This window comes from Mustela erminea, chromosome 3 (genome assembly GCF_009829155.1).
Source record: "Mustela erminea isolate mMusErm1 chromosome 3, mMusErm1.Pri, whole genome shotgun sequence".
NCBI lineage: Eukaryota > Metazoa > Chordata > Mammalia > Carnivora > Mustelidae > Mustela > Mustela erminea.
Window position 1 is genome coordinate 83523934 of NC_045616.1, and position 21040 is coordinate 83544973.

Consider the following 21040-nt stretch of genomic DNA (forward strand, 5'->3'; position numbering starts at 1 on the left):
GAGTTTGTGGATACTGCGCATGCTCCATAACAGGTTGGCTCCTCCCCGGCTCCTCCCCGGCTCCACCCCGTGTCCACCCTGGAGGGGCACAAATTTGCCAACACGCCTGCGCAAACGGGTGCGCCCCGGAAGCAGTTCTTTGGCCTTGTGACACGTAGCAACGGAGCCTGTTCAGGGTCTTAAGCCTTATTGAGGGGTTTTGGGGGGTTGCTGGACCTGCTGACGCCGCTACCGCCGCTTCCCGGTTTGGTGAGTGTTCCGGGCTTGTGGTGCACTGTTCGGCTTCTCTTCAGTCTAGTGCAGCGCGGCTTGGTTCGGCGGTCTTTTCGCTCAGACCCTCACTCCCTTTCAAGCCCTTGCTTTGACGCGACCCCTGTACCTCAGGCGCGGCCTTCCAGGAGTCTGCCCTTTCCCAGAAGGCCCAGGCCTTATTTTGCAAGGAGACAGTCGCATTGTCAGCGGCAGTCTGCCGTGAGGTGAGGAATCGTCTTTGTTGTTGATATTTTAGACCTCCGTGGAACCAGTTCTCCTACACCCCTTCCTCTAACCATGGCATATCAGCTCGGTGAAGTGGAGGTGTTTTCCCGGCTCTTGGAGATCCTGTGCAACTCCCACCTGGATCTGTCCTCCAAATGCCGTTCCCCCAATTACAGAAGAAATAATTTAGTGCCTCTTAAGGCTTTTTGCTTTGTACCGAAACGAATTCAGTAGGACCTTAGGTGTAAACACTTCTTGCCATTTTTTTTCTTTTTCAGATTATTTGCAATGGCAGGGTTTGATAACTTAAATACGGATTTCTACCAGACAAGTTACAGCATCGATGACCAGTCACAGCCGTCCTATGACTATGGAGGAAGTGGAGGACCCTATAGCAAGTAACTTGTCAACTTTGGCAATATGTAGCCCAGACTGAATGAAAGCCTGTATCCTTATTGTTTGGTTCTGCCTAAAACTGAATGTGTCACCATGTCCCTTGTCAGGAATGTGATTTTTCATAATCTTCCTTCCTCTCGAAAGATCTGTGACACTGGTTTGGGTTTGACAGGATTGCCCTGTTTAGAGTTTGGTATCTTCTGTGGTATCTTCATGTGTGCCCTGAGTGCAAAAGTGGATTGTTAAAGTACTGTTTCCTAGTAATAGTGTTTTTGCATCATTTAAGGTAGGGATATTAGCTTCAAGTATCTAGAAGATAACCTAAGCGATTGCGTCTACAGAACCAGTTAAAAATTTGCAATCTTGCGATGGCTAGTTTAAGAGTTAAATCAATCCAAATTTCAGACCTTACCAATGTTAATTCAAAGGGCTTAGTGACACTGTTTAGCAGTGTTAGCTCCCTGTTATGAATCATCAGGTGATTTTTTTTTAATAGCAAGTGATAATCATCTTTATTACTGCTCATGTTGAAACCTTATGGGTAGTACACACAAGTTGCCAGTTGCTGACAGTCCCTGCCAGGGGGGAACTCAAAACCTTTCAGCCCTGAACTGTTGAGAACAAAACAAAACAAAAAAACCCCAGATTTTTTAATAGTCCCTGGTAATAGTGGCAGAAATACATTAGCTGACGCTATCCACCAGTCTCCTCTAGGACATAATATTTTTCGTTTCTTAGGACCTTAAAGATAATCTTATCAGTCATTTCCAATACCAGGATGGCTTAACCTTTTTTAGATGGTCCAGGACCCCTTCTGGAATCCTACAAAAATGAGGGACTTCTTTCTGAGATGTAAATGTGCACACGCAGATGCCCACATAAATATCCATATTACTGCACAGTTGATGTGCCTTCTGATGTTCGTCTATGAACCCTGATTTAAAAACCTCATGAAAGTCTCCCAGGATGAGGGCATGGGAAGGTTTTGTTTTGAATCGATCTGAGAGAAACATGTAGTAGTAGAACATGTTTGAATAAATAAATCTGAATGAAAGTGCCTAAGAATTTAAAAAGCAAAGCAAAAATCAAATTCAGTCTTCAGTATGGTCTGTCTTATATAAGTTGCATTTTTTATACTTTTTGACCCCTTGAGTCTGCTTAATTTGATATATTCTAAGCCCTTTTCCCCCCTAAAACCTAACACATTGAACAGTGGGAGTGAGCATGTGAAAAATACTATAAATCAGTTTTTACCTTCATTTAAATTTTCTTATATGCCATCAGGGATTTATCTTCTTTGAACAGTTAATTGGGCAGAATTGGAGAAATCTTGTTGCGAAATCTCCATTCATTTATTTACTTAAGAATGTTTTTTGTTTGTTTTAATCTATGTATGAGAGGAAAGTGAATGGAAGATTGGCCAGAGTGCAAAGGGCTTTGAAAAACCTGTCTCTGTACTCAGTCCTGTTTTTAACTAAATGATGTAAGACCCTGCAGAACTATTAGATTTAGATCATAGCCTCATAGGTTTATTTATCTCTGCCTTTCTTTTCTCCTGTCCCTGTTTGCATCTCTTAAATGTGTGACTTATCTTTTCATTCCAGATATCATCCTCTCATTTTAGTTTTACATAGGAGCGTTGTTTAGATATTCTTTTGCTAAATACTCTCCCAGTTCCATTGCAGCCAGATCATGTGCCAATAACCATTGCTTCAGTATGATGAGGATTTTTTGTAGTTGCTCATATACCCATCATTGCCAATTAACAAATATGAATTTATAGATGAAGCCTAGGAAAACAGGAAGCTTAATGTATTGGCAGTAATAATTGGGTTTCATTTGTAAGTATCATTTATATATTCTTATAACAACAATAGCAGCAACAAAAAGTAAAAGGCCCTTTGATCTTAATCTGTTGAGTTTTATGATTATCCTATTGGACAGGTCTCACACTCTATGCTAGATATGCCTATAAAATGCCAACTACATATTTTTAAAGTATTTAAAGCCACTATTTTTTCATCTTTGACTTAACTGATAAGAACCTATATAGAATACAATGTTGACTTAGTCTCTAAAGATTGTGTCTACCACACTGTATTCTAGTTTAAACCCAGCAGGAGCAAGCCACCAATTTTCCTGACCAGATCCTTCCAGAAAATGAAAACAGTAAAATTCCATGGTGTTGTTTTTCTCACCTTGCATCTTAAAGAAGGACTGATGGTACTACTCCTGAAGCTGTCGTTTGCTTGTAGTAGTTCTGTTCCTTACATGACATGAGTCTATATGAACAGTTCTACAGGGTGGACTGCAGACCTCAGAGGATCCTTGAGACCATTCAGGGGGTCTTTAAGATTAAAACTATTGTTATAACAATATTAAGACACTATCTACCTTTTCAGGTGTGTTGACATTTGTACTGATGTTGTAAAAACAATGACTGGCAAAACTGCTAGTATCTGAATATGAATCAGACAAGGGCATCAGATTGTTCTAGTAATCATTGTATTCTTCATCAACACACACTTTCTGGGGTGTGGAGGGAACCAGTTTATTTGAGGATGCCCTTGATCTGGGGCTGTCAGTCATTAAGTGTCTGCCTTCAACTTGGGTCGTGATCCCAGGGTCCTGGGATCGAGCCTGCATTGGGCTCCCTGTTCGGCGGGAAGCCTGTTCCTCCCTCTCCCACTCCCACTGCTTGTATTCCCTCTCTTGCTGTGCCTCTTTATGTCAAATACATAAATAATTTTTTTAAAAGGATGCCCTTGATGAAGCAGAAAAATTATGCTGCTATTAAATCCTGACCCTTTAGTACCCACACATTAAAAATATTCTCTGTGTCAAAATGGAAATGTCACAAAGGACCTCTTGTTCATACTGAAGTACAGTGATTCTCTCGAGGAAAAGCCCCTTTGCATTTTGAATCATAGGCTGTATCAGCTGCTCTCCATGAAAACCATTTTTATTGGAAAGCACATCCTGATAGACAAACTATGGTTATTTAGACTTGAGTACTGGGCAGATATTTACTCAAAGATGAAATAATGAGCTTCTTACTCAAGAAAGAAAACTGACAGCCTGTGTAGCCAGTGGTTAAATTCAAATTTTCAGGTAAAAATGAGGATTTGAGAAAACTGTCCATTACTATAAACTTTTCACCTTTCCAGAATTAACTATTTTTCTGATGAAATCATTGGTGACATTAACAAAGGTGATTTTCCTATGTTTATACTTGATATATATGTTTTTCTATTAACCATATCAATGTTTGGAAGAGCTGAATCACCCACACTAATATTTTCTAAGCAGTGAATGTTAAAAAATCATACATAAGTAAAGCAACTATCCATTCATAAGGCAAGACAGATGAGTGTATTCTAGTATAAAGTTTATTAGTATTGTTCCATTTTCTATGTTGCAACTTAAGTTTAAAAAACTACCACTTTGAGTAATCTGAAAAGGTTGTTAAATAATTTTCTAGCTGTTTGTCTGCAACACTAGATTTTCTTAAGCTATTTCAACTAAAATTAAATGCAAAAACAGATAAGAACAGTGTTTTCTTTTTTTTTCTTTTAAGATTTTATTTATTTATTTGACGGGCAGAGATCACAAGTAGGCAGAAAGGCAGGCAGATAGAGAGAGAGGTGGAAGCAGGCTCCCTGCTGAGCAGAGAGCTCATGTGGGGCTCGATCCCAGGACCCTGGGATCATGACCTGAGCTGAAAGCAGAGGCTTTAACCCACTGAGCCACCCAGCTGCCCAAAGAACAGTATTTTCTTTCTAAGATTTTTTTTTTTTTTTTGATAGACAAAGATGACAAGTAGGCAGAGAAGTAGGCAGAGAGGGAGGAGGTAGTAGGCTCCCTTCTGAGCAGAGAGCCCGATGTAGGGCTCGATCCCAGAACCCTGGGATCATGACCTGAGCCGAAGGCAGAGGCTTTAACCCACTGAGACACCCAGGCACCCCAAGAACAGTATTTTTTATTAAACCAGATGTTAATGAGATTGTCAAAAATACAATGCAGTGCCACTTTTCTCAGTAATTTTTATAGTACTTTTTCATAAAAATTTATGCTGATATGTAATTGGTTTATTATTACTTTGAATTAATATTTTAAACATTTGTTTTAATTTCTAATGTGATAAATAATGACAGATACATCCACATAAATAAAAAAAAATCTTTGGGTTTCCCAATAATAAATTTTAAGTGTATAAGGGGATTCTAAGAGCAGAGAGTTTGAGAACCACTCATTCTTTTTGGTTTTCCTGTTGTACACACATTCATATCCTGCCTGTCTCTTTTTTTGAGGGAGAGATAATAAGATACAATCTGTTTATGCAGATTGTAGAAGGCTCCTATATGGAGCCTTTCTAGCTGGTTCATAAACTCAGAGGTAGATTATGATATATTCTAACAGATCATCCAAACAGCATATTATACTAAATAAAAAAATATTGATTCTTGTCCTAGTTCATTTCAGCCATCTAGTCCTGTTGCTTGTGTGTGTGTGTGTCTATGTGTAAATAATTGGAAATCAACATATTTGCATATAAAAATGATAGGGGAAGCGTATATATGGAAAAAAGATACTATAGTTCTGTCCATAAGGTAGGATTTGGGGGTGATTTTTATTATAATTGGTAAGAGTTAGCCACTGGAATCAAAGTCTAGCTTTGCATCCTGGCCCACACAGGGAAATCATTTTCACCCAGATAGCAGTTTCTACATCTTTAGGATGGGAAGGATGATAAAATAAACCTCCTAAAGTTGTAGTGAGGTAATAGGATATAATTCACATTAAACACTTGAAACAGTAATGTTCAAATAGGTTATATGTATTTTTGGAAATTTTTAGTAGTTAATATGTAACTATATATTATATATAACATTTTAGAATGAATTAATTTTAATAAGTAGTAAATATACAACATTTTTAAAGCTGCAGAAGTTTTTAATATGAAAATTAAGTCTTCCACTTCCCCTTGCTTCCAGGTCCTTTTACCTATATAATTATATGTGTTATACTATATTACATTATACCTAAACCTATGTAATTGTATGTATTGTACTTAATGTTTGTATATGTATATAAAATACATATATACAAATATATACATACAGATATATTCTAAAAAGTGCCATCACAATGGTACATACAGTGAATACTGTTCTGAACATTGGGTGTTTTTCGATTCTGCCCACTGAATATTTTTTGATTATCATTCCTTATTAGTACCCATAAAAGTACCTCATTCCTTATAACAGTAGTAATCTATGCCCCTATTACAATATATTTACTAGTAACTGTATTGTTTTTTATCTTTTGCTATTAAAATAGTGTTTCATCAAAGTCTATATTACTATATAGCCAGAAAAATAAATAGCATTTTTTTAAGCTTGGATTGGATTAGTGTGATAATTAAATCTTCAGAGTCCCATTGGGCTCTCCAGAGGGCTGTGTGTAGTTGAAATTTTGCTATTACTTAGATTTGCTTTTAATCAAGATGTTCAGTTAATTTAAAAATTAGATTTAATTTTAAAATTTCAATATTCATGGCAGTCATTAGATTTTATATTTGTCAATAGGGAACTATAAAATTTTTAAGTGTGATTAAACTAAAGGATCTTTAAGGCTTCTCATTTCTTTTCAAAAATATCTTTGAAAATAATTACTTTACTTCTGTATTTGTTACTGTGTAATGAGATTAGTCCATTGATAGGTAAGCCATATTTTTTTCCAGAACATGATAAAACAGATTTTGTGGGGTTTTTTTTTTAAGAGTTTGTTTATTTCTTTGACAGACAGAGATCACAAGTAGGCAGAGAGGCAGGCAGAGAGAGAGAGAGCAGGGAAGCAGGCTCCCTGCTGAGCAGGGAGCCCAATGCAGGGCTCTATCCCAGGACTTTGAGATCATGACCTGAGACGAAGGCAGAGGCTTAACCCACTGAGCCACCCAGGCGCTCTGATAAAACATGTTTTTAAAGATATTGCTTCAGCATCCTTCTTTTCCCTATTGTTTTCATCATTAAAATAGCCTTGGTAAAGCCTCTTTTTCTACAATGCAGGATTTACTATAGTACATATCAAATGAGATAGTAGTTGTACACCTACTTTGAAAACTTAAAAGTGCTATTCAAATACAAGGTGTACAATGCAATAATGTTTTGTTATATTTAGAAAGCTTTCACAGAAAGAGGCTTGAATTTTTTCCCTATGTATTCGAAAGTGGTCATGGTTCGTAAAGAGATTTACCCACTTGCGAAAAATAACATCCTACAAAGAGTCAGGAAGAATTATTACATTCGATGGAGATCCAAACTACAGTGGAAAATTACATAGCATGTAGTACAGTCTGTCATGTTGTGTTTTCATTTGTAGTCTTAGGCATCAATTGTATTTCACAGTTATCTTCATATTACATATACTTACTGAAGGGGGCGAAATAGATAAAATTCTTAAGTTTTCATTTGTTGACCACCTAATGTTTAAAAGTTTCATAGTTTGTAAAATGCTTAAGCACTGTGTAAGTGTTGGTGTCATTAGAAAGATTATCTAAAAAAACACAGCTTAACATTGTAGATAATCAGATCATCTTAGTTATCATTTCAGCACCATTTATGAAAACTGGAAAAATAGCTATTCTAGGGAATTGTATGACTATGACTCTGTAGCTCTCAGAGATACCACTGTTGACGTAATTCTGAGAAATGTAACTTTGATTTACAGACAGTATGCTAGCTATGACTACTCGCAGCAAGGCCGATTTGTCCCTCCAGACATGATGCAGCCACAACAGCCATACACTGGGCAGATTTTTCAGCCTACTCAGGCGTATACTCCAGCAACACCTCAGCCATTCTATGGAAACAACTTTGAGGATGAGCCACCTTTATTAGAAGGTAGGATTGGTTTCAACAGTTCGTAGTATTTTGTAGTGTCCATCTGGTCAGTGAAAATAGATCTTAGTTTGGAGAACTTGTCCTTTCCTTTAAAAGAATGATGGTACAGAAAAAAATAGATATGAAACCATATTGAGGTACAGAAAAAAACAGATATGAAACCACACTGAGCCATAGGGGACCAGAGTTTTTAATAGATCTCTATAAAGTGATAATTATGTTAGTATTTGAGCATTGACTTTGACTTCACATTAATGATTAAATTCTGTCAGTGGAAGAAATGAAAGGAAATAACATGGTAGTGATTATTTTACATGGAAGAAGCTGGCAAAACCAGTAATATCACTGAAAAGAATAGCATTTTTCAAACTATTCTAAAACCCATAAAGCAGTAGTTCTGTACATTTTGAGGGGGGTTGGATACCCTTTCAAAGTCTAATGAGAGTTATGAATACTCTTCTCAGAAGAAATGCACAGTTGTGCATAGAAACGTAGTTTCATATACAATTTCATAGCATCTCCAGGTATGTAGAGAACCCCTTACTGTTAATGCTGTCCATATATTCTTTGTTATGCAGTCATAGCTGAGAATGTCTTGTTTTTTTCATATCCATACACTTTTCCAGTACCAAACCAGAAATAGGATATTTGTGGAGTAAACCCCATAGTGAGTGAAGACTGTTATTGAAGAATTATCAAAATGTCTCATATTGCTAGATACTCTTTTGATAATGAGTGCTTCATTTTTTCTCCTGTTGCCTCATGGATTCAGGTAAACTAAAGGTGTGTCACAAATCCTAATGGACTGTCTTACTTTCTTTTCCTTTAGAATTAGGTATCAATTTTGACCACATCTGGCAAAAAACACTTACAGTGTTACATCCATTAAAAGTAGCAGACGGTAGCATCATGAATGAGACTGATTTGGCAGGACCGATGGTTTTTTGCCTTGCTTTTGGAGCCACATTGTTACTGGTAAGATTTCAGTTTGAACTCTATGTGTGAGATTAGAAAACAGTCTCTCAGTGTCCCACCAGGAGCCATTTTTGAGACTCTGTTTATATATCAGATCTTGAATGTATTTTGAGTGGTATTAGGTTGTTGGAATATTATGTACCCATTCATCAATTCTCCACTGATAATAAATGTCATATAATTAGAAATAATTTTTTGTTTGAAGAAAAGGTCTAATTATTAGGGGAAAGAAACAATAACGTGTGGCTTTAGTCCATCATCAAAATTCCTTATTTTTAGAAATTGACATTTTTTAGCCTGTTGCTCTTTTACTTCTGTATTTTAATGATAGCTTTTTTTATTTTTTAAAATCTGTGGACTTTGTGCAGTGTTCTGTTATTATAGTGGTTTTGGTTACTTTCCTATATATTAACTTCTAATGAATTGGAACATTAAAGGACAAGATGTTTTAACTGCCTGTCTCCTACTTCCAAATGTTAAAGTATATTGGAAATGAATAGTTGTAAAGATAATTTGCTAATATATGTTGTATTTTATCTTACGTCTCTGAATTAGAAAAGATAAATGATGTAATGGATAGAAGATGGGATTTTTTTTTTGTATTAAAGATTTTATTTATTTATTTGACAGAGAGGGAACACAAGTAGGCAAGAGGCAGGCAGAGAGAGAGGGGAAGCAGGCTCCCCACCGAGCAGAGAGCCTGATGCAGGGCTCAGTCCCAGGACCTTGAGATCATAACTGGAGCTGAACGCAGAGGCTTAACCCACTGAGCCACCCAGGTGCCCCAGAAGATGGGATTTTTAGTCAGGAAATCTGGGCATTAGTTCAGTGCTCCTGCTCTGTCCTAGAGCAAGCTGTTTTTGTCTTTTGGCTTCTTCTTATAATGTTGTGATTCCCACCTCACAAGATTGTTTACAGATTAACCAAGACAGGTTAAATGGGAACACTGAAAAATTTTAAAGTGCTGTATGAGGTTTTATTATTACTACTTTAGTGAATTCGTTGGTGAACTCAGCTGAACCTTTTGAAACTTCTACACTCTTACATATTTATAAATACTGAGTCTAACAAAAATGGCAAGAATTTTTTCATGTAACATAGTTTTTAGAGGCATTCTCATAATTGAGTTTTGTATGTCCAGAATCTAACAAACCAGGAAGTTCTTGAAATCTTCTCTGTGGACTGATTTTCATCACAGTATGACCTGAATACAATGTTTGTTCATATATCTTGACTGAGAGTGCTATGACAGCAATTTACCTAACTTATACTGTCTTAAGTCTTTTCAGTCATATCTTTAACAAGAGCATAATTAAGTTTTCTTTTGATTTTTTTTGTTGTTGTTGTTTGCTTGTTTGTCAAAAGACTTTATAAATCCACCAACAATTTGGAAAAATAATGAAAGAAAAATGTATCTTCCATTATGTTTCTCTTGCATGTTAATCAGTTTTCTCCTCCCCTCCCCATAGAACCACTGTGTCCTGCTAATCCTGCCTTCCTTTCACTTAGCTCCTTTAACAGCCATATAAATGAATGGTGAAATTGTTTCTGCTCTTACAAAGATTGCGACTACATCCTCCAATGAGAACAAATTGCTTTGGGGCAATTTTGTTCGTCTTAGGTGCTTTCAGGTGATGTTAGATATTGTCCAAACATTCTGCAGGGGTTTCCATCTTGTCTCTGTAGTTTATTTGCTTAAAATGAGCTAAATTTCTTTTTAGAAATCTACTAATTAAAGGTGATTGTACCATGATTTTGTATCTTTATTTGCTGAATTGCTTGTATACTAACTGGAAAAAGAAAAACCAAATATCTGTGTATTGGGAAATAGATACTTAAAATTTCTTGAGAAAGATATAAAAGCCAATCTGTGTTTTACTATTCTGCATAAAGAATCGTTGCCTCTACAGATTTTGATGCTCACAAATTGAGTATTTTCTTACGTATACCATTTGAGGTGAAATAAGACCAAAAAGAATTTCCTTTCTTCCTTTTAACGTGTAATCTCTTCTTTACCCACAGGCTGGCAAAATCCAGTTTGGCTATGTATATGGGATCAGTGCAATTGGATGTCTAGGAATGTTTTGTTTACTAAACTTAATGAGTATGACAGGTGTTTCATTTGGGTGTGTGGCAAGTGTCCTTGGATATTGTCTTCTTCCCATGATCCTACTTTCCAGCTTTGCAGTGATATTTTCTTTGCAGTAAGTACTGAATTTTTATTTTGGGGATTGATAGACCAATTATCTGTAATAGGATTAATCTCATATAACTGAGATATCTCACATATCTCAGTTTAACATAAATCACTGATTCAGCAAACATGAGATATAGGGCCTGTTGTGAATGAGGACTGTACTACATGCTTTTCAGTGGTGAGCAGTGGAACTGAGAATAAATTTTAAAATCTTTTATACGATCTCTGCTTTTATTTGTAATAAAGAATTTGACTTTTGTGTTTATTTACCAGTGTCAGTAAACAAACTGAACAGTGGTGATTGTTAGCTAAAATATTACATGAAAAGATCAAGTTGTTAAAATGTTACTTACCATCTTTGATATTTTTTAGACTATATCTCATTTCTTAAAGATGTTGGGCATATGCTAAGTGAGTGAATAATAAACACATACTCTGTGTTTGGCAGCTTTTAACTGGAAATGAAACATTCTTTTTATGGGAAGAGGCTGTTGTTACTAGCCTGCCATGTTCTCAGATGTGCTTTTAAGCAGTTTAAGTATTAATTGTTAAAAAATGTTTTAGGTAAGGTTAAGAAGAAAGCTGTAAATTCCTGCTGATTAAATTCTTTTCTCATGGCCAGTATGCAGATTCTCTCTCAATTGTTCTGACTCCTCCTTGTGGCTACTGCCAGGCACAATCAACCGTGCGCTGTTTTTGCGCTTAAAAGTTAAAGGAGAGGTTGAGGGGAAGAACAGGTATCAGCTGTCTGATGCTAGAGATCTGACAAGATGATGGCTTCGCAGTATTCTTGCTTTGTGTAAAAATGCTTTAGATTTTCAGTGTAGAAACTGTTTCACTCTTTTCATTTGTGGAGATTGGCACATATATATTTGAATTTTACAAAAGAGATTTTCTACCAAAGCAGTATTTTCTAATCAGGGCAATTTTGCTCTTAGGGTACATTAGGCAGTGTCTGGAGATAATTTTGGCTTCCGTAACTGTGGGGTGTACAGAGTACTACTGGTACCTCATGGCCGAAGGCCAGGGATTCTGCTAAACAGCCTAACGGTGAACAGCCCTTCCCAACAGAAGTGCATCCATCCAGGTGTCAGTAATGCCAAAGTTGAGAAATCTTCTTATGCTAACAGGAGCAAAATGTAATTATAAATGAGCTTTTTCTCACCTCATTGGATGTGGATGTGAATGATTGAGCATTATTAAATTCACTGTGAGGTACATTATTTTAACATTTGAAAAACTCGATCATTTCTGCAAATTTGTGCAATGTGGATTTAAAATGCCTTTTTTTTTAAGAATTGGTTATTGTTGTATTCTTACATAACTAATCTCATCTACTGCCTTTTTCCCTCCTCCCCCTGTTTCTCCTTGTTGGTTACAGAGGAATGGTAGGAATCATTCTCACTGCTGGAATTATTGGATGGTGTAGTTTTTCTGCATCCAAAATTTTTATTTCTGCATTAGCCATGGAAGGACAGCAACTTCTAGTAGCATATCCTTGTGCTTTGTTATATGGAGTCTTTGCCCTGATTTCTGTTTTTTGAACTGAATTTATCTGGCATGTGGACATCATTGGGCCAAAAAGGACTTGAACTCTTAAATTGGACCAGCGAACTGCTACAGTGCAACTCTCATGCAGACCTAACATTTGACTGTTGGAGCAATGGAAGTAAATATGTATCTTTTGTTCATTTTTATAGAACTTTTGAATACTATGTTGGATTTATCTGCAGTATGACTAGCTTTAAGTATTTGTGCTTATACAGATAAGATTAAGAAGTGCTATTTCCTGTTCCTGCAACCTTTGAAAAACAAATTTTTTCCTTGCAAATTATATTAAGATGTTTTTAATAGATTTTTATCAACTGTGGGAAACTAACCACATAATAATCTTTCTTAGAAACAACCCAGTCATAGTTAAGAAGACACGAGATGTATTGCAGAAATATTTTTCCAAGGGATTAGGAAAGAAAAATTGCCTATATTCTCAAGTTAGTTGCACTTGGAGCAAAAAAGTGATCCCAAAGTAGAATTTTATAAGTTTGCACTTCCAAAATTTGACATTCCTTTAGATTATCTCATGGAGTTTTTGCTAAAATTCAAAGAGACAAGAAGTTCATAGTCTATTGTAGACAGGAAATGTGAACACCTGTTAAGGTAAGCATTAACTAAATCGTAGTGACCCAGGCTGGCTACATTTATGTTCATTGTTGGAACATTGAACATGGAACATTGGCTACATTTATGTTCATTGTTGGATCTTCATATTTCCTAGAAAATCACTAACTTTTTTGAAAAAAATATTTAAAATGTCACAATTTCAGTACTGCAGTTACCAATGTAAAATGCATTTGATGCTTAGTAATTAAAATTTTCCCAATTTTAACTGCTGTTGAGTTGATTTTTACTGTTTCTGTTATCGCATTTTCTTTAACTAGTTTTAACTTGTATTCCTGGTTTAGCCTGAGTTTTAAGAACAGAAATTTTTTAGTATAAAATTAGAGAAAAAAAAAAGAGATTAAGTGAAAGGCAATTTGAGTTACAATATTATTTCCTTGTATTAAATTTGTTTGGCTAATGTCATGCTCTCTTGTCAGAGAATCTGTGGGAAAATGCTGTATCTTGTATTTTGATCATTGGGTTTTTCTGAAAAAACTGCCTCTGATTTTGGACAAGCTCAGTTACACTTATGAGAAAGGTGCCCTGTGGGGAGGCAAATGTTGCCCTCTTTTTTTGGGGGGGGGGAGACTTTTAGACTAATTAAAAAAACAAACTGATGTTTATTGTTGGTTTTAAAAGGTAGTGTTCAATCAAAAAAGGAGGTTACGTTAATAAAACATATTTCTTAGAAGATCATGATTTTTAATCTCTGGAATCATATAAATTCATTTTTCTTCATTAATACTTAATCTAGGAATAATCTCAGTAATAATTTGTTTCTGGCTGGGTTTTCAAACTTACCAAAGTATTTTAGAATATTTCTTACTGTAATCCATGGATAGTATCTTTTTAGCCTCTTTCAGTTCAGTTTTATAAATACTGCTCTTGTTAAGGCAGATATAATGAGTGCCTTCTGTTAATATCCAATTTTTCCTAATGAACAGGGTAGATGATGCTTTGGGAATTAAATTTTCTCACTGTTGAATAATCTCAGACCATTAATCTTCAGTCAGATTCCCCAAATTGTTTTCTTATTTTTTGCTTCTTCTACCCCCGAGATGATAATTTCTAATTTAAGTCAATGTTGAGAGATTTTTGTTGTTATTTGTCTTAGTTAACTCCAAAGTGATTGGGTACAAAACCATCTTATATAAACAGTTACTCTATCAAAAACAGCTATATAGTAGAGTTGCATTTAATGCAAGAGGTTAGTTTTAGAGTTGCTTGATATCTGAAGAGTCATGTGTAGCCAAAGTCTCCCTTCTTAAAGTTTTCTTATGGGCACCTGGGTGGCTCGGTGGGTTAAGCCTCTGCCTTCAGTTCAGGACGAGATCTCAGGGTCTTGGGATTGAGCTCCACATCAGGCTCTCTGCTCAGCAGGGAGCCTGCTCCCCCCACCCCATCCTCCCCTCCTCTGCCTGCTGCTTTGCCTACTTGTGATCTCTCTGTCAAATAAATAAATAAAATCTTTTTAAAAAAATACAGTGTATATAGCCATATTTATGCATACTTTAAAAGCTGAAAAACTTATTTCAAAAAGTTATATATGCTGACTTTTTTCTCTGGCATTGTAGTAGATTTTTGTTTCCTCAATGAAGTTCCAGGAAGAGCATCTAGCTAGGGTCCATTTTGTACCCAAAACATACATGTAACATTAAATATGAGAGATAAGTCAGTATAGCTACAAGCTCACTTATTGTGATTTTCTCTGAGTAACAAACTCACTATGAATGGATTTTCAGGATCTCTCAGTCAAGCTACAGTGTTATTTATTTATGTATGCCTTTATGCCAAGGACAGATAGTTGCTTTATGTATGGCATTAATGTGTATTTTATGATTTTTAAAAAAAAAATGTATTAGAGACAGAGTGAGTGAGAGAGAGAGAGATTGAGAAAGCACCAGTGGGGGACTGGCAGAGTAGTAGACTGTCTGCTGAGCAGGGAGCCCAACATGGAACTCGATCCCAGGACTCTGGGATCATGACCTGAGCCAAAGGCAGACACTTAACTGACTGAGGCACCCAGGTGCCCCTGTTTTATGATTTTTAATACCATGTCATATTAGCATGTTTACCAGTGGGTGCTTTCAAGAGCTATGTAACTAGGCTTGTAGGAATGGGCTTCTTTCTCCAGATACTGTTATAAAGATAGTGCACAATTCTGTAAATCTTAAAACGCTAACTGTTGGCACATACTAGGCATCCAATCAAAGAGGATTTTTTAGAAAATGTAGCTAATGACCTATTTTGGGGTAGAATTTAAGTACTGTGCATTTGACACTTTCCAAGTTTATGTGTAACCTTAATGGGCATTGCTCAACTCAAATATAGTCCAAATCTAAGTAGGATGATTATCTCTGAAACTCAAATTATACAATTATTTTTGTAGTATTCATTACCTATAAAAAAGGAGCCTTTCTGAAGTTAGACATTTTTTTCCTTGTAAATGGAAGAATTTAGAACTTTGGGCAAAGGGTGAACTATAGAAATTGAAATCTTATCCAGTAGGGTACTCTGACTTAGTTATTGTGGAAAGTTGTAGGAAGTTAGGACCACATTTGGAGATCTGCTTGTTGTCACGTAGAGCAGAGTTAATGTAATGACTCAGACAATTTGCTTAACTTGCCCTGTAGGAGAAATTTTATTTATTTATACATACGTGTGTGTATATGTATAATATGTGTATATGTATAATACATATATACATATACACACGCATGTATGTACATATATGACAAGGTGTTTTGGCTTTCATAGAGTATTTCCAAAAGTTTTGCAAGAAATATAGAATGGTACAGATCATAGCATGAAGAGTACCAAAGAATAGCACTGGGTTTTCAAAACTCTAGCTAGAGCAAGCTTCTACCTAAAAATAATGCTCCAAACTAAATCTGTCCTCACAAACTATCTTCTGATTCATTTTGTGATACCATGTAACATTCTAAGTACTGGTTGCCAAATGATCTCAATTTTTTTTTTTTTTAGATTATTTATTTATTTATTTATTTGGCAGAGAGAGTACAAGTAGGCAGAGTGGCAGGCAGAGGGAGAGAGAGAAGCAGGCTCCTTACTGAGCAGAGAGCCCGACTGGGGGCTCGATCCCAGGATCCCAGGATCATGACCCAAGCTGAAGGCAGCCACCTAACTGACTGAGCCACCCAGATGCCCCATGATCTCAATTTTTATAAGTTCCAATTTATTTGGAAATGAAAGCTTAAATGATTTCTTAAGCAATTTCATCTAAGGATATACTTGTTTCAAAATAGGAAGCTTAAGAATGAAACATTCAGAGTTAGGCAAAAACAAAGTACTTTTTCAAAGACTTACAGTAATTAACGGGAGATTTTATTTTCTTCTTAGGATGTATTTAGGACTTGGGGAAGGAATGGCAATAACAAGATACCAAGGTTATTTGTGAATCCCATGAGGAAAAATTGGATCGTGTGCTTTTATGAATAGAAACGAATGATCTATCATTAGCTTGTTAAGAATACGGGGTTTATTTCCAAACAGCCTGAGTTAAGCCTGTACAATCTGTGCTATTATTATTATTGTACACCACCAATTAAGAAATAATGGATTTTTAACTCTACTCTGCCACCATCCAAATTACTGAAGTTTGAATTTTAATACATAACTATTACCTAAATTTCAGTAAGCTGATTTGTTCATTAATAACTGAGTATACATATCTGGGCAGTAGGTATATAAAACATTAAATATTAAATTATTTCTAGGGACTGGCTGAGTACTTAACTAAAAGTGTTTTATATTAACAAATGTATATCTCGGGACAGTGACTACGCAAACTGAAGAAAGAAAGCTAGTAGTATGGAGTTAGGATTTTTACATCAAGATAAGAATACTTCTACCCCTGTGCACCAAGTTCCTACTTTAGTTAATGAAGAACATTATCTACTGATGGAGCACAGTGTCCTGTGTTTGTGCAAATAAATTAAAATGATTATATACTCAAATGAGGACTAATTAAATACAGAGCTGTTCTCCTAATTTAAAAACACAAATACTTTCTTGAGCACATTAGGTTCTGAAGATCAGATATTACATTTTTTGTGAGCCCAAATAATTAGGCTTACCTTGCATATATAAATTTGGTTTATTTCTAAAACTACTACTAAATCTGATAGCATGTAGGGTGATTAATTATGCATTAAGGTGTTTAAAGTAGCTTTTCAACAGTAGCAGTACAAAAAGAATCTTAAAAATGAGAAGACAAGGAAATGTAGATACATTTAAGATAGTTAAAAATTTATATACCTACTTGGCTTACTCTGATTATCTTAAAAGTAGAGAAAGCAATATGGTTCTTTCATTTTGTTTCTTCAGGTAAATATAATTCAAGATTCCTTGTAAAAGTTCATGTTAAATTTGCTTACAGTTTTCAGTTTTGTGATCTTTGCTAGTGCTATAGGTCTTGATAGTCCTTTCTTTAGGCAGCCAGTGGTCTTAAAAGTCCTACTATGTTACATGTTTTTTCAAAATAGGAATGTCTTTATTTTCTTCTCCTGTTACATGCCATCATTTTGGTAAAGAATAATACCTCTATACAGCAATAGAAAGGAATAGTTTATTGATAAGATATCTTAACAGGAATGACCCTCAAACATTATGCTAAGAAAAAAAGCCATATATGAAAGCCCACATACCCATTTATGAATTTCTAGAATAGAAATCTGAAGGGACAACAGATGAGTAGTTATCTGGGAGTAAAAATGGGAACTGATTGCTCAGGAGCAGGAGGGAGCTTTTCGAGTGCTCACAGTTGCCCAACTGTATGTTTATTAAAATCATTTAAGTGTACCCTTAAAATGTGTTAGATTTAGTGATACGTTAACAGTATGGAGGGTGAGAATGGGAAGTAGAGCAAACTGCTAGAACACCTGTATCTTTAGAGTTCAAGAGAAAAGGAGGAGGAAGAATCCTAAGATAGATATTAATAGAGGATAAAACAATAAAGAACTCCTGACCAGAGTGGGAAAAACCATCGAGATACCAAGGAAGTGAGATTATTGCCTCCTCCAAATTTCACTCCCCACCTAACTCCCTTCAGGTTGATTGGTTTTTGTTTTAGCAGGTCACATACAGGAATCCTCCTCCTCCCCACTTTGTACCCCCAGTGACTTGTTCCACATGAATACACATGTGCACGCTCCTTTTTTAAAAATTATTTTATTAAATTCCTATAACAAAATCCATTTTATTAATTTGGTGGTTTTACTGTATTCACAGTGTACGACCATCTTCACTAATTTCAGAATATTTCCATCACCTCACAGAGAATCCCCATTGTTCTCACTTTCCCACCTCCCATACCCTAGCAACCACTAAATATTTTCTGTCTCTGATTTGCTTATTCTGGACATTCTGTAAGAAGAGAAGCATAAAATGGGGCCTTTTGTTTCTGGCTTCTTTGATTTAGCATAATGTTTTCAAGGTCATGTTTGTTTGTTTTTTTTAACTTAGCATGCTGTCTATTGTGGGCATCATTATATACGTTGAACATTGAAATTTTCTTCATCCTTTTTCCTGGCTGGATATCATTTTATTAAATGACCAGAATTTAATTGACTTCTGCAGTCCCCTATTATCAAACAGTTAGGATCTTGGTACATTTTTTAAAAAAATTATAAATAGTGCTGCGTTGGTACTGGCATCTTCCTTTATTACATGCCATTTTTGCTTCTTATAGTGCTCACGTTAATAATTACTTAAATGCAGAATTTAAATTCTGAAAATTTCAATAATTTTATTCCCTAGTATTCTGTTTAGTGTGAGTCTAGTTTTTGATTTGTTGAAGCTGCAAGTCACATCTATGTTTATATAAGCACTGATCTGTGATTCTCTATTACCTCAGCATTTTTATGCTACTCTTTTTTTTTGTTGTTGTTAAAGATTTTATTTATTTATTTGACAGACAGAGATCACAAGTAAGCAGAGAGGCAGGCAGAGAGAGAGAGAGAGAGAGAGGAGGAAGCAGGCTCCCTGATGAGCAGAGAGCCCGATGCGGGGCTCGATCCCAGGACCCTGAGACCATGACCTGAGCCGAAAGCAGAGCCACCCAGGTGCTCCTTTATGCTACTCTTAAGCAGTGGAATGTGAACACTGGTACAAGTATCATGTCATGCCCACACCTCAGATTATTCCTACATGAGAAGGGAAAACGTCATTCAAAGTGAGCTGCCTTTTTTTTCTTGCCCGTTTAGAAGAGTCAGTCTGACAGTGTCCTTTTAAGGTCACTGTACGTAGCTTTTTTTAAAAAAAGTTCTGAAATGTGCCCATTTTTAATTTCTCCTTCAGTGGATCTTTGTGCTCATCTAATTTACTTATTTCAGAGCATCCCTTCCATTTAACTCAATTGGGCTTTAATTGCATCAGTACTCATCTTTAGAGAGAATATCAGATATATGGTATGATCTGACAGTGACTCTACTCAAATTAGACCTTGTTACCCAATTTTTTGCTATTTCACTTCCCAGGAGTTAAATTTTATTATGATAGCAGTTATAAAAACTAAAATCAACATCTTTACTTCAGACATCTGCAGAAATCAGTTTGTTATATAAATTTTTATTGCACTTTTAAGAGTTGAATTACTTAATAAAATGATTTAAAATGCTTTCCTTTTGCTTGGTTTTTGTTTGCATGGGGTTGTTTGTTTAGAGGGTATTTTTTGCTTTGGTGTTGTATTTATAATATTTTACAGCTTGCTTTTTTTTTTTCTTTTTCCCTAAGATCATATTTATTTTTTGACAGAGAGAGCATGAGCACAAGCAGGGGAAATAAAAGGGAGAGGGAGAAGCTGGCTTCCTACTGACCAGGGAGCTCAATGTGAGGCTCCATCCCAGGATCCTGGGATCATGACCTGATGCCTGAAGGCAGAAGTTTACCTGACTGAGCTACCTAGGCACCGTATGCCTTGCTTTTTTAAGCAAGCTTTTTTTTAAGCTTTTTTTAAGCAATGCACTTTAAAAAAACACTATTTCTGAATTGTTTAAATGTACATTTTCATCATTGCTCAAGCAGTCCTGTTGAACAGCATCTTCCAGCTTAAATGCCAGTTCAGATACTCCTTGCATGTGTATGTCTGCCAGAAGATCTTGCTTAACCCAGGCTTTCTTTTTACCGTCTCTTCAGACTTTTATTCTGATGGGTCTAGGTCACAATCTTCCTAGGGTTGCATGGCTTTGGCTTTTCCTATAAAAAATTGAATCACTTCTATGGTTTAATAAAAGATTAAACCGAATCTACAATGAGAGGAATGTTGTTTAAATATGGCTGTCCTTGATCATCTACTTTGAACCAAAGTTAGAATTTAATATTTGACACAAGAATTGTACTGATTTTCTGTTTTTATTCATATCACAAAAATGAGAGAGAATAATTTATGAACAAACCATGGAACCTCTGTCTTAACCAGGTCCCCCCTGGAGGAAGAACTGGAGCTCAGCTGTGAGCCTGAAAGTCAAGACTGAACAGAAGGTGATAGCAGAGAATCTGGGGCCCTAAAATAATCAACAGGGGAAGTTTGAAGCGATTGTGCTAACGTGTGTTAGGAAATTTGTTTTCTACTTATGTTATATGAAGAGTGATATAAAATTTTTAGTGTAATCAAAATACAGCCTGTTTACATTATTGGTATTAAAGCCATAAGTACTAAAAATAAAGTAAATCAAACAGCAGAAAGTTATGTTAATCTTGTAAATCAATTTTATCTAGAAAGTCTAATGTAAAACAGTTTTTCAGCATCCAGACTACATAGGCAATTCTTACTGACATGTTTGCAAAACTTCTCACGAATTCATTTTAGCCCTAGGGTTGGGAAATTTCTCCTCCTCACTAGTTAATTGCTCATGCTGCAATTAGAGCTTCAGTCTTCTTGCTCTTTCTTTATTGGAGACAGTCTTAGGTCACC

At 35.8% G+C, this 21040-nt stretch overlaps 1 protein-coding gene across 4 annotated transcripts; it reads left to right on the forward strand.

The window, feature by feature from the left end:
• The first annotated feature begins 107 nt into the window (after nt 1-107).
• YIPF5 (Yip1 domain family member 5) lies at nt 108-20807 on the forward strand. 4 transcript variants are annotated; one of them, XR_004284023.1, is made up of 8 exons: nt 109-249; nt 756-875; nt 7603-7775; nt 8605-8750; nt 10773-10954; nt 12329-12616; nt 16468-16514; nt 20546-20807. XR_004284023.1 is itself a non-coding variant. In XM_032336310.1 (7 exons), the coding sequence occupies exons 3-7, from the start codon at nt 766-768 to the stop codon at nt 12489-12491; spliced, it is 774 nt and encodes a 257-aa protein (XP_032192201.1). In that variant the 5' UTR covers nt 108-249; nt 385-476; nt 756-765; the 3' UTR covers nt 12492-12868. The 4 variants fall into 4 exon arrangements, 2 of the variants coding, with proteins under 2 accessions (XP_032192201.1, XP_032192200.1); XM_032336310.1 differs by lacking the exons at nt 16468-16514; nt 20546-20807 and adding an exon at nt 385-476 and having other exon boundaries at nt 108-249; nt 12329-12868; XR_004284024.1 differs by lacking the exon at nt 16468-16514.
• Nucleotides 20808-21040: the final 233 nt, after the last annotated feature.